The sequence below is a fragment of the Phyllobates terribilis genome, unplaced genomic scaffold, assembly GCF_046119375.1.
Source record: "Phyllobates terribilis strain yellow unplaced genomic scaffold, ASM4611937v1 Scaffold_2__4_contigs__length_985480577, whole genome shotgun sequence".
Taxonomy (NCBI): Eukaryota; Metazoa; Chordata; class Amphibia; order Anura; family Dendrobatidae; genus Phyllobates; species Phyllobates terribilis.
Genome location: NW_027362762.1, coordinates 417,825,680 through 417,838,849, shown reverse-complemented (window position 1 = coordinate 417,838,849; position 13,170 = coordinate 417,825,680). Strand labels below are relative to the sequence as shown.

Here is a 13,170-nt window from a genome sequence, read left to right as displayed (position 1 = left end):
ACCGGGCACTGCCTCAGCTGTCACTACCAGCATTGTGTATGTGGAGGAAGAAGAAGAGGGTGCACTTCTCCTTGTCTCCCACCCAGTCTCCTGCCCCTCCTCTGTCTGCCTAGTCTGGATGCATCTGTCACTGAGGAGGAGAACAGAAGACGAGAACCTAGCAGCAGAAGAAGAGGAGGACAAGGGGAGGGGGTCATCATCTACACTGGAAGTTCCTCACTGAGCCAAGGGATGCATCATGGAGTTCTGGAAGAACAAGCAACAGTAACAAAGAGTTAAACATTGCCTTGGAATACATCAGGTGGAAAGCTCCATGATTTTGTTTAGGGAGGGGGGAATGATTTAACCTCCACTCCTGATCAAAGCCTTCTCCTCTCCAGATTTCTAGGCTGTGATCAGCCATTACTTTCCCTGGCAGCCTTATAGGAATTTCTGGCTTGTGTGTGTGCTGGAATCACACTATCTACTGTAGCTGCACATTGCTGCCTGCACCAGAGAAGGAGCAATGTGCTTCCCAGGTTTCCATTCTTGATTCTTTCTTTTTTGCCTTTTTTCTCTCTGCTTTTCTTCTTTTGCAGACCGTGGTGGGGTTTATTTTATTATTTATTCTGTATCAGGAGGGGAGGAGGTGGGGAAGGGGAGAGGGAGAGGGGTGGTTGCTGGTGTCTGCTGCTGCTGCTGCTTCTGCTGCCTGTGCTGCTGCTACTGCTGTGAGTGCAATGGATGGCCCACGGTGCAATGGCTATCGCAAGAAGAGGAGATCCAAATCCCACAGGGATAGGGATATAAGGTCCAAAGGAGGATTAGGGCTTTCCAGGACCGGCTCTTTGCTTTCTTCCTCTGGATCTGAGAAAGAAGACAATGGGAACCCGACTGCTTCTTCCTTGTCCAGACCAAAGCCCCCTAGGAGAAAGAGGAAAGAGTCCTCCTCGGCTGAAGAAGACATCATTGATGGATTTGCAATGAGCAGCTTTGTGACTTTGGAAGCGCTGGAGGTAAGGCACAAGGGTGTGTGTGCATTGCTGTATGGGGGTTCATTTAAGGTCCTAATGTTTTGGAGTGTAGGGAGGAGGGCGAGGGGGGAGGCGGAGGTAGGACCCTTGTCACTGCAGATTGCATTTTAATCCTTTCGCAGCAAGCTTTCAGATGATGATGATGATGATGATAGAATGGGTACTCAGGGCTGTCAGCTGCTCCCTCTCATCTCTCCAGCAAAAATGGGGTTAATAGCTACAGCCAGAATGGAAATGAACTGACTGTGTATAATGGATGGGGTGGATTCATCATACCTGCGTGCCATTAACTGGTTAACTGCTCCAGTTCACATCCCCAGTTGAATGTTCAGTTTATTTCTGGCTGTGTGTTTGATGACTATGATCTGGGAGTGGTGGAGTTAGCAGGGTATTGTTTAGAAGGACATGATGCTGCTAGATGACATTTGGATCCAGATCCATTGACTATACTGTGCATTTATTCATTCTGCTGCCCTGGCTGCTACACTGAGATCTCATCCTTGCTGGAGGGGTTAATGAGCAAATCAAATCCTCCCTGCTGACGTCCTATATTAAAGGCTTGTCCTGCTATTGTCTGTGCAAAAGTGATTTTATACTGATCTCTGGCAAAACCTTGCTTTATTGATGACACTTGGGCACTTGCAGCGCTTTAACAGGACAGGATAGATATATGGATATAGATAGATAGATAGATAGATAGATAGATAGATATGGATAGATATATGGATAGATGATAGATGTGGATAGATAGATATGGATAGATATATATATAGATATATACTGTAGATATATATGGATAGATAGATATGGATAGATATGGATAGATAGATAGATAGATATGGATGGATAGATAGATAGATACGTCCCAAGATATATTGCCTTAGATATCAATTGTTCTGGTGCTTGCTGATCATGACTGTGTATCGGGGGCCAGTCTGATGGAAACTCTCGCTTTGTTTGGATATAGATGTCCCTTTTCTGCATTAATCCTATAATGCCAATGATCAGCAATGCCACTAGTTTTATGTCTGGTGTGATGCCCATGCATGCTGTAGTAACTGAGTTGAAGTATGCTATGATGTCATTCATTTCCTTAGGCTTCTTCTACTTGTGGCTTTAAACAATCCAGATTCATTGTTCAAGGTTATCTTACTGGGAGATCATCTGATATGTGTATGGATGATATGGGCTTTTCTTTTATTGACACCGCTGAGATTATTTAGTGCCAGACGGCTATAGATATAGCAACCAATATTCGTGATGGTTGACAATAATCGTTCTGTTGATGGGGTCTGACTAATTGGATTTGATCAAATGGGATTCTTTAGAATATTAACCTGATATGTTTTACAAAATGAATGGATTCCATACTGTAATCCTGGGCTGCATGCAGCTATATGATGAGCATGAGGCCCATTATAATTTGCAGGTTGTGGATATACATTTCTTAGTAATGCTACAATTAATAGTTTTGTTTATGGGACAGTCGGCTAATCACAAATATTGGATGGTTACATCTCTGGCTGGTTTACACACTGTCAGCACTCAAGTGTTGCAATATAATTAGTGAATCACTTTGCAATTGAAACTGTCTTTTCTTATCAATGAATCATATTTTCTTTAGAAAGCAAATAATGTTCCATACTGTTGCTTGCCTTAGGAAATGTCCCAGAGCAGCTACAGACATGGATTGTTGTGGCTGCATTACATTGACATTGGATGTGTTTTGCATTATGCTTTTGACCAAATTTTACTGGTTCCACCAGCTGTTATTGTTTTTTTGCCAGCAGAACAAACATCTGTGTTTAGGGTTCAGTACATGATTCAGTCCATCCACTTGTTGAGAAATGGATTCCAGACTGCTATGCCTGTGTGTGAAGTGAACATTTTTCATACTTGAGCTATGTAGGATGTGTGGTGGGAAAGTTGCCAGAACACTCAACATCAAGTTTCATCTGTGATGTGACTATTTATTACAAAGTATATAGAAGTGTACCTTAGCTGTGGCAGTTTCCTCAAGGTTCGCTTGTGAAATATTTGTCAGAATTGTTCACCTTGGGCGACACTTTGTAACTAAATAGAATTTAATCAAGATATGTAAGGAACTTAAAGAGATCTAAAATAAAAAAAAATGTTAAAGTCCATAAGTGACATGAGATATAGCTGAAGTTGGGATCAGTGATGGTCTACGAGCTTAGACTGTACCAATGGTTATATTGACTTCCACTGCTCTTGTTGAGCACCTTATCTCTTCAGCTTTGATCAGAGATTTCTGTATCTCCAAGTTAGACCACGTTCAGTATTTGGTCAGCATTGTACCTCAGTATTTGTTAAAACCAGGAGTGGAACAGTCAGAGGAAAGTATAATAGAAACACTTCACCACTTCTGTATGTTTTGGCTTACAAATACTGATGTAAAATACTGACCAAATACTCAACGTGTGAACATGGCTTCATGCTTACTCCATGGTGGAGTGGTACATTCATTCTTGTGATGTGTGGGGATCTCAACCCCAAGGCCACGTTCACACCTTCAGTTTTTGGTCAGTATTTTACCTCAGTATTTGTAAGCCAAAACCAGATGAGGAACAATCAGAGGAAAAGTATAATAGAAACAAGTCACCAATTCTGCATTTATCACCCACTCCTGGTTTTGGCTTACAAATACTGAGGTAAAATTCTGACCAAATACTGAACATGTGAACGTGGCCTTAGAGATGCTTTCTTCTCTATGGTATGGGAGTTGCACTTTTATTGCAACTGCAATAATATCAGTGTGCTCATTTTGTCATTTTCCAGTAACTTACTAAATGATTCTTCACAAGAGAAGACCATAGGCATTCAGAACATTTCACCTCTACACGGTGACCAATGAATTTTATTCTGGGTTGTTTGTACCAGAGAATACAACTCTCTTAGTTTCATACTCCTTAAATTAGACATTTTCACCCTTGACAACATAATTCATAGATGTAAGATACCTGAAAGGATGAATGGTCGTAGTGTTCTCTAGAATATTTAAGAATTCTTGGATCTTGGTAATTTTTTGTTATTTCACCATCTGGCACAAATGAGTGTAAGACTCAATCGTAAAAGAAAATGTAGCAAGCCTAAGCAAAAATCTAAGACTCAATGACTGATCCTTATTCTGAAGGTAAAGAGGTTGCTCAACCCCATTAAAAATGTTTAAGGGTTGTCCAGGCTTGGGACAAAAGTCTGTAGTCACTTTATGTGACTGGAGAGTACCACGCTGGCACAATTTTCTGGTATTACCAGTGCGAGTGAGCCGTCACTTGCAATCATGTGTGCATATTTTCGATCATGTGCCAAAGAAACACATCCGGCTTCTCTCAATAAAAGTGAATTCAGAAAAGTCGGATCAGGCTATTGGGCATGTGACCGCAAGAATAAAAATCACTCACACTGCATGCTGGCACGATTCGGCACTGTGCACTCACAGAATGACTACAGACTTTTGTCCCAAGCCTGGGCAACCCCTTTAAAAGCTTACTATGGTCCAAAATATCAAAAGAAGTAATTCTTTACCAATCCACTGCTCCCATGCCAATGCTTACCTGGTCCCCCTGGCATTTATTCACCTGGCACCAGAAATGACTTGATTTGCAGCAGTGGACCAGGAAAGTGTTGGCTTATGCATAGGTGCAGCAGGGGATTGGTAAGGTTGGTATTATTTAATATTATATTTTAGTTCATTGTAATATGTAAAAAGAACTGACCAGCACATCCTAAATGTGAACAGGTGCAAGCTGCAGAAACTGCATAAGATATATAAAAAGAGAGCGCAGCAGCACTCCATTATGGCCAAGATACATGAAGACAATAAAACCATTTGATTTAAACTGTGTTATTACTCAATGAGCTTTACTTACAAAAAATGGAGGTTAGTTCATTGTAAGCTATGGGTAGACATCTTTTCATGTGTAGAAGGGAACTGTAACTAGTGTTACATAATATATATATATATATATATATATATATATATATATGTATATATATGGTGTCTTTAAAGTGTGACTTCTGGAATTCACCAATTTTAATTTTCTATGGAGAATCCTTTGCTATGATTTCCACATGTTAAGGCGACTAAATTCTGTCTATATTTGCTGCGCTGTGGGATTCTACTACATAGGTGCTTGTTATGTTCTGTATATTAAGCCTTTAGAGCCATTATATGTCACCAATTGCTTTAAAAGTAATGTTTTCAATAAAGTCTACAATATTGGTTAATGAAGTGTTGCTTAATAACATAAATGTTAATTAATGCAGAATGTAATGATGCGCAATGTAGTTTTTGCATAATGTCAATGATCCTATAATACAATCTAATCATTCAACCTATTCAAATATGCACAAAAGTAATCATAAGTGGTCATATTACCCCATAAAATAAAATGTAAAATTAGCCATCTCATTTATGACGTTATCACATGTCTCTTAAAAATAATACTTCTATGATGCAGTGAAAAGACAATTGTGTGGTCATTTTGCAGATGGAATTTATTAATGTACAAACTTTAATATATGGTAATATTAACACTAACCCGCATCCTATGAATGACATGCAAATGCAAAGTCTTGTTATAAATGCTTCTTGAATTTCTTATCATATGCAAGGTAAACGCATGGGAAAGCTTGTGTATAACAGCAAAGCTATGCATGTATGTAAGCTTTGACTGGTCCACAGGGGAACAGGCGAATCCCCCTGGTGGGCTCCTGTGCAGGAGCGGTTCCCCACATGAGTGGTGCTTACTACAGTAAACTGAATGCAGTTCTTACAAAGGCAGAATCTAATTAATTTACAAACTACCCAGTATATTACAAAGCTCAGAGCTGAGCAAAGTGCAGCTCACACGCCACATCCGACCCTCTGGCTGTTCCAGTCCAGCATGGGGACCGAGACAGCTGAAGGGCTGAAAACAGCCAAACCATGCCCCTACCTACCGCCCGCTGCCTGGTTATACCGCTATCCACATCTACGGGATGCAGACAGCTGTGAATACATTGATGGAGGACGGAATCGCCGGGTCCTTTTTCCACCAATCAACATGTGAGACTGCAGATGCAATGAAGTCATTACATCGCTACACTAGACTTTACATTACACTAGAGACTGGAGCTGTTCGCCGGGGAACAGGAGTGAGGTGAGTATGTGTTGTTTTTATTATCATATGTGTTTGGGATATTTGCATGTGTATAAGAGGCTATGTGGAGCTCATTTTGTATATAGAGGACTATGTGAGGTCTTATACTGTATATAGGAGGCTGTGTGAGGGCTCATACTCTATATAGGAGGATATGTTGGGGCTTATACTGTATTTAGGAGGCTATGTTGGGGCTTATACTGTATTTAGGAGGCTATGTTGGGGCTTATACTGTATTTAGGAGGCTATGTCGGGCCTCACTGTATATAGAGAGGCTATGTGTGGGCTTATACTGTATGCAGAGGTTTATATGGGGGCTCATACTGCAAATAAAGGTTATTTGGGGGTCTCCTACTGTATATAGAGGGGCTAAGTGAGTGTTCATTCTGTATGTAAAGGGCTGTGGGGGGGCTCATATTGTATATAAGGGGCTGTGTGCAGGCTTATTTGGCTTATATACAGGAAGGTGTCAATATACTTAATTCTGCTCAATATTAAGTGATAATTTCTAATATAAAATAATAATTATAATTGTAATTAATATGTTAATATTTATATTGAGCAGAATCAATTTCAGTCTATTGGTTCAGTCACAGTTTCTCATGTGGCCCCTCAGGAAAATTAATTGCTCACCACTGATATAGCAGCATAGGTGAATTTGTGAATGAGGGACAGGTAATATTGCATCTAGCCGTGGGCCCCCTGTATTAATATTACTAGTGGGTCCTTGGCACCCCAATCCTACATTGCATGTATGTACATTGCAGTTGAGTTCTTGTGCATATGACAGAATATGTAATAGTAAGTCGTCTTCGTGGGGGGTTTTGACCAAATTTCTTTCATTATTAGGAAAGAATAATGTTTAATAGTAATAGATTCCTGGGTATCGCTGATAGTAAATTATAAGTGATAGTACAAGGCAGTAATGACAGAATAGAATGTAGCTTGCCATGTTCGTCTAGTACAGAAAATCCTGTTCCCTTTCCTGAAGAGTCAGAAAGATCAATATAATGTCACAAGCCTACTCATCTCATTCCACCTCAAATATCCTTGTGCCTCATTTTTCCTCGTTCACTCAATTCATACTATTTCACTGAAAATGAGCAAAAACTTTGACAAATTGGCTTTACGTAGATGCTGTGGCCCTGAGCACAGGCCTGTTGTTTCCATTTCTTAGTACATTTAGTTCTTAGATTATATTCACATGTAGCATTTAAGTGGTTTGTTTTTTGTTGCAATTTTTTATGCAGATTGAAAGCTGCATTTTTTCAGTGCCAGTAAAAGCCATGAAATTTCAGAAATCTCATGCACACACTTGTTATTTTTCCTGACTTAGATTGAGAATTGCAGAGTTTTTAAAATCTTCAGCATGTCAATTCTTTCAGCGTTTTTGCAGCGTTTTTTTTCACCCATAGAAAGCAATGAGAAAGTGAAAAAAACACTGTAAAAATACAGCATGCATTTTCGCAGCATTTTTTGCAGCATTTTTGATGGATAAAACTATCTTTTTTAAACACATGCTGTAGACAAAGTGCACATGTAATCCGGACCCCCAAAAAACACTGAAAAAAACACGAAACGTGTTTTGAACTGAGCATCTTTACTGCCAAGAGTGCAGGTTTTGGCTGCAGAAACAAACGCAGCAAAAATGCTGTGTGTGAAGATAGCATTAGAGGGATTATTCACTTACATTGGGATTGGTTATATTGTGTACTGAATCTAGATGATGGAATTAACACAAATTACCAGTAGAGATGAGAGGACCCGTGAAAGTTCGGGTTGTGGTAGCCAACCCCAACTTTATTCCAAAGTTCGGTTCGCGTACCAGAACTTTACTTGAACTTGAACCAGAACCTGAACCCCGTTGAAAACAACGGGGACCCGAACTTTTGATCTGGAAAATTTTCTCTTTCTCTCTCTTTGCAATGGACTTCCCCCCTAAACTCCGAACTTTGCAGCGGACTTCCTGGAGAAGTCCACATTTGGCGTTTAGCACCGGATATTAACTGTCCTGTATGAACCCCGAATTTTTAAGTTCAGGTTCGCTCATCTCTAATTACCACCACTTAGGTATAGAAAGTGATTAGAGAATGGAAATCCAGGTGAGCTCCTTTGGTGCTTGGGTCTGTTGCTATTCAGCTGCCCAGATTTACGGTGTCGTCTCATTAGGTCTGATTTATTCTAGTTTTTGTGCATTTTTTACGTTTTTTTTCTGTATAATGTTTTTTATCATTTATGCATCTACTTATTTACAATGACTCCTGATTGTGGCAAACAAATATAGCACCAAATCTGTATGCACATGCACTAGTTGGTAACTACAGTGTGTATCAAAATTTACTTTCAAGTTACTACTTCATGAGAACGGTCAGCTTCGGTCATAGAATGCACAATTACTATTTCCCTACAAAGTAGGGATATTCTTTGTTCAAAGCTTTTTTGGCTAAAACACACGACTACTATATAAATGTTTGATATAATGTAATTTACCAAGGTGGAACACATTTAATGTTGAGTTAAATGAACTGTATTAATATAAGACAAAATCGCTAAATAGTAACGATACATTTTATTTTTTCATAAATCAATGGCACAAGTGGAAATAAGAAACTTTGTAATGTATCTTATTAAATATGCTGAAATAAAAAAATGCATGCAAAGGCCAATAAGTAATAATAAAAATATCACATTTTATTACACAACACATTAAAAATTCATACTTAGAGAAAAATAAATGAAAGACCTAAGACATAATAACTTAGTATTATGTAAAAGGAAATGCACTTAAACAAGAAAATACCATTAGAATCACAATTCAATACCAATAAATCATGTATCCCTGAGTATCCCTGTCCATGGGCCCCCCAATATCAATATGTAAATGGAGATACAAAACTATACAATGTGCATATAAGCAAATGCTAGGACCATTATCAAATCCATTCAAATTCACAATGCGTTTCACACATAGTTTTGTAATTTCTAATGAAAGAAAAATGCCTCTTTCTCAGTTTTTCAGTCACCCCCTACCTTTATCTTCTGCACTGCTCATTAGACATTACAGTAGCTGCCTATAGAAGTTTATGGAGAGGGTCGGGGAAGAAGCAGGATGGAGCTTGAGGGTGTTAAAGACAGAAAGTGCCACAGCTTCTGGTTCGTGGTGCATGAAGAGAATAAAATTGCTAACAATGCAGGAAACTAGTCATATAATGGCCAGAAATAGTGTTTTTTCTCATGTACACAGTAGGCAGATTAGTCTGGACAGCCACCTAAAATTACAGGTAGGCTTTATGGTCTCATGCAAATGGCAGAATGATGGATCTGCGTTGTATAGATCCATAATATGACACTAAAGTAAATCTATTGGCCCATACTGAACTGCTACATGCCTTTCATATGGAGGCATATGAAGGTTTACTTAGAATCCGTGAAAATAAAAATGACATGTTTAGATGCCATATTGGTGAGTTATGCTTGAACTATTACATTGACGTATAGAATGACAAAATGATTGTACAGGGAGTGCCTACAACTGCATAATATCATGAAGAATAATCTCTATGTGCTGCTGTGCGAGCTCTTTGCACTGAACTTCACATGCATGTGTAAGGAAGTGGAAATGTTGCCCACGTTCCCCCGCGAGAATATGTAAATTGATGTTATGCATTATGGTGTTTGAAATGTCTAATGATTTATGTTGTTGGTGATGGAGTTGTGTTCTACACAGCACTGGGTAGTTGACAGGAATAGTTGGGGTTAACAGTTGGGACTAGCCCAGGGGGAAGAGCGAAGCGTGAGCACAATGGAGAGTTTCCGGGTAAAATGTGAGATAGGGATGAGCCTGCAACAGTCGCAGGCCTCAGGACTGATTGAGAAGCAGAACCGCATGCAGTGGGTGTTCTGTGGCAAGAGAGAGATGACCAAGCAGATAGTAAGATCCTACAGAGAAGTGAGTCACAGTCCGGAGTCGGTCCAGGGTGAAAAAGAGGAAAGTAAGAAGTATCGGGGCCTGGAGCAGAAAACCTAACTGAACGGTACAGAGTTGCAACAGGACGGGTAACGGGATGAAGAAGGAAGTATTAGCGATATGAAGAGGTAATGCCCTGTGTGGTGAACCAAAGGCCTCAATAAAGCGGATAGCTAAGTAGAGGCCATATTGCCATAGAAAACTCTTCTAAGGATGAGAAGGACGTGAATTTGCAGTTGGCAGTACAGGACTCTTGCTTGCTGGACTATAGCGTCGTTATTGGGGACGAGGAGGCTCCTGGGATAGTGTGCTAGGCTGTGTTGAGGTAGAAGAGCTAATTGAAGTGGAAAGCGAGAGTGACTCCAGGAAAGGAAGGAAGAAGTGTGTGATAGTATTCCATGTAATAACAGAAACGTCCATGAAGATGAATGCTTACTATCTGCTGTACATAGTTTCTCAGAAGTTATTGTTCAGTAATAATACGTTTATTTATGGCCTCTCTCCTTCAACTCTGCAACACCTGGTCCTGGCCGACTCAAAACAACAGCACCATGCGGTCTGCCATCACAGCTATAGTCCACACATCCAGCCAGGACCCCCATTTTTTTATGTAGTGTACTGGGGTGTGGAGTACGAGTATCTCGCTCACGGCTACCGCCACGTTACATATGGCGCGTCCACCCAGTTGAAACTGTTCAGTTTAATAGAGTTTTGATCCATTATTTTTCTCCAAAATGAATGATGGAAAAGGTGTAAAATAAAAACTGCAAGGAAAAATTGCTAGTGGTGAGAGTATATTTGGGAACAACTTCACTTAATTCCTCCCTTCTATCATACTGTATGTATGAAGAGATGCAAATGACCTCTGTATGAATTCTTTGTGGCCCTAGTACTAATTGGAATGATGTCTATAGGCCTGGGTGGAAGGGTCTCTACCATCAGACTAACTGCTCTTACTATTACAACCTCTACATAAATATTCTTTTTGGACAGCTCTGCATTGTAATTTGTTGTAAGCGCCTTGCATCTAATCTTTTGATTGCTAATTCTATAAACTGCACTTTTTATTATCCGCTGTGCTTTAATTATTGACTTTTGTACAGAACTGCACTGTTCATTAATAGTTATGGGATTCCTCTTAATTTTAAGGAAATTACTTAAATACATAAAACCTTTTACTTACTGAGTGTTCTGTGATGTTATTACTTGAAAGTGAAATTCTCATAAGAAAATCAAGCAAATAACTACAGATTCAATCCCCAGTAGATATCCTACAAATGTTTGACAACCATGCGATTTATCATTGCTCAGCTCTAATAATAAAAGAACGCATTCATGTGTAATATACCATATTTTTCGGACTATAAGACGCACCGGACCATAAGACGCACCTAGGTTTTAGAGGAGGAAAAAAAAAAAATGTAAGCAAAAACTGTGTTCATGATGCACTTTTAAGGAGGAGAGGGTCTTCTGCTGACACTGGTATAGGGGTAATGTCCCCCAATTCTGACAATATCCCCCATCCCGGTATATATGACCCCCCCTTCCTTTTATATGTGGTCCCCATCCCCATCCTGGTATGCCTGGCATCCCTCCATCCTGGTATGCATGGCACCTCTCATCCCTATCCTGGTATGCATGGCACCCCTCATCCCTGTCCTGGTATGCATGGCACCCCTCATCCCTATCCTGGTATGCATGGCACCCCTAATCCCTCTCCTGGTATGCATGGCACCCCTAATCCCTATCCTGGTATGCATGGCACCCCTCATCCCTATCCTGGTATGCATGGCACCCCTCATCCCCATCCTGGTATGCATGGCACAGCAATCCCCATCCTAGTATGCATGGCACAGCAATCCCCATCCTGGTATGCATGCCACCCCTCATCCCTGTCCTGGTGTGCATGGCACCCCTAATCCCTATCCTGGTATGCATGGCACCCCTCATCCCTATCCTGGTATGCATGGCACCCCTCATCCCCATCCTGGTATGCATGGCACAGCAATCCCCATCCTAGTATGCATGGCACAGCAATCCCCATCCTGGTATGCATGCCACCCCTCATCCCTGTCCTGGTGTGCATGGCACTCCTCATCATTGTCGTGGTATGCGTGGCACCCCTCATCCCTGTCCTGGTATGCATGGCACCCCTAATCCCTATCCTGGTATGCATGGCACCCCTAATCCCTATCCTGGTATGCATGGCACCCCTCATCCTTATCCTGGTATGTATGGCCCCTCATCCTTATCCTGGTATGTATGGTCCCCTCATCTTTATCTTGTTATATATGCCCCCCTCAGCGTTATCCTGATATGCATGGCATCCCTCATCCTTACCCTAGTATGTATGGCCCCCTCATCCTTATCCTAGTATGCATGGTCCCCCTAATCCCCACTAGGCTGCACATAAAAAAATAAACACTCCTTCTCACTTTTCTTCTCTCCTCCAGCGCTGCGTCCTGTCTGCCCGCACTGATCTCTCCATGTGAGCCGCGCATGACGTCACTGCCATGCGCGGCTCACGAGAGAGATCAGCTGCCGGAAGTCACTGCTCCCCACGCCGGGACTGTGTGCGCGGGGAGCAGTGACTTCATGCTCCTTAATAGCCGGCACACAGCATAGCCGCAGCGCGGCTCCTGCTGCTGCCGGGTTTTAGCGTGTGTCCGCTTATTAAAGGGCATGAATATTCACCCCTCCCCACGCCCATGGGCGTGGAGAGAGGTTTAGTATTCATGCCCTTTAACAGCGGGCACAGTCGATTCCGGCAACAGCAGGAGCTGCGCTGTGGCTACACTGCGTGCCGCTATTAAGGAGCATGAATATTCATTTTCTTTAGCAGCGGGGACAGTGTAGGCTGCAGCAGGCAGCTGCTGCCTCCTGTGCCCTGCTCCTCCGTGGCTACCGCTCCCCCCACACCCCACACAGTGTATATATATACCCCCACACAACATTCGGACTGTAAGACGCACCCCCCATTTTCCTCCAAAATTTTGGAGGAAAAAAGTGCGTCTTATAGTCCGAAAAA

General features: G+C 41.4%; 1 protein-coding gene across 8 annotated transcripts in view; it reads left to right on the top strand.

The window, feature by feature from the left end:
• The first annotated feature begins 630 nt into the window (after nt 1-630).
• Nucleotides 631-13,170, top strand: part of AUTS2 (activator of transcription and developmental regulator AUTS2) — a 1,755,315-nt gene continuing 1,742,775 nt past the window's right edge. For 5 of the 8 annotated variants that reach the window (XM_073665142.1, XM_073665138.1, XM_073665140.1 and 2 more), the window contains exon 1: nt 632-995. In XM_073665142.1, the coding sequence (XP_073521243.1) occupies nt 720-995 (276 nt within the window). In that variant the 5' untranslated portion in view covers nt 632-719. Of the gene's footprint in view, nt 996-13,170 lie in introns of all 8 variants that reach the window. The other 3 variants (XM_073665136.1, XM_073665141.1, XM_073665139.1) reach the window with 1 other exon arrangement.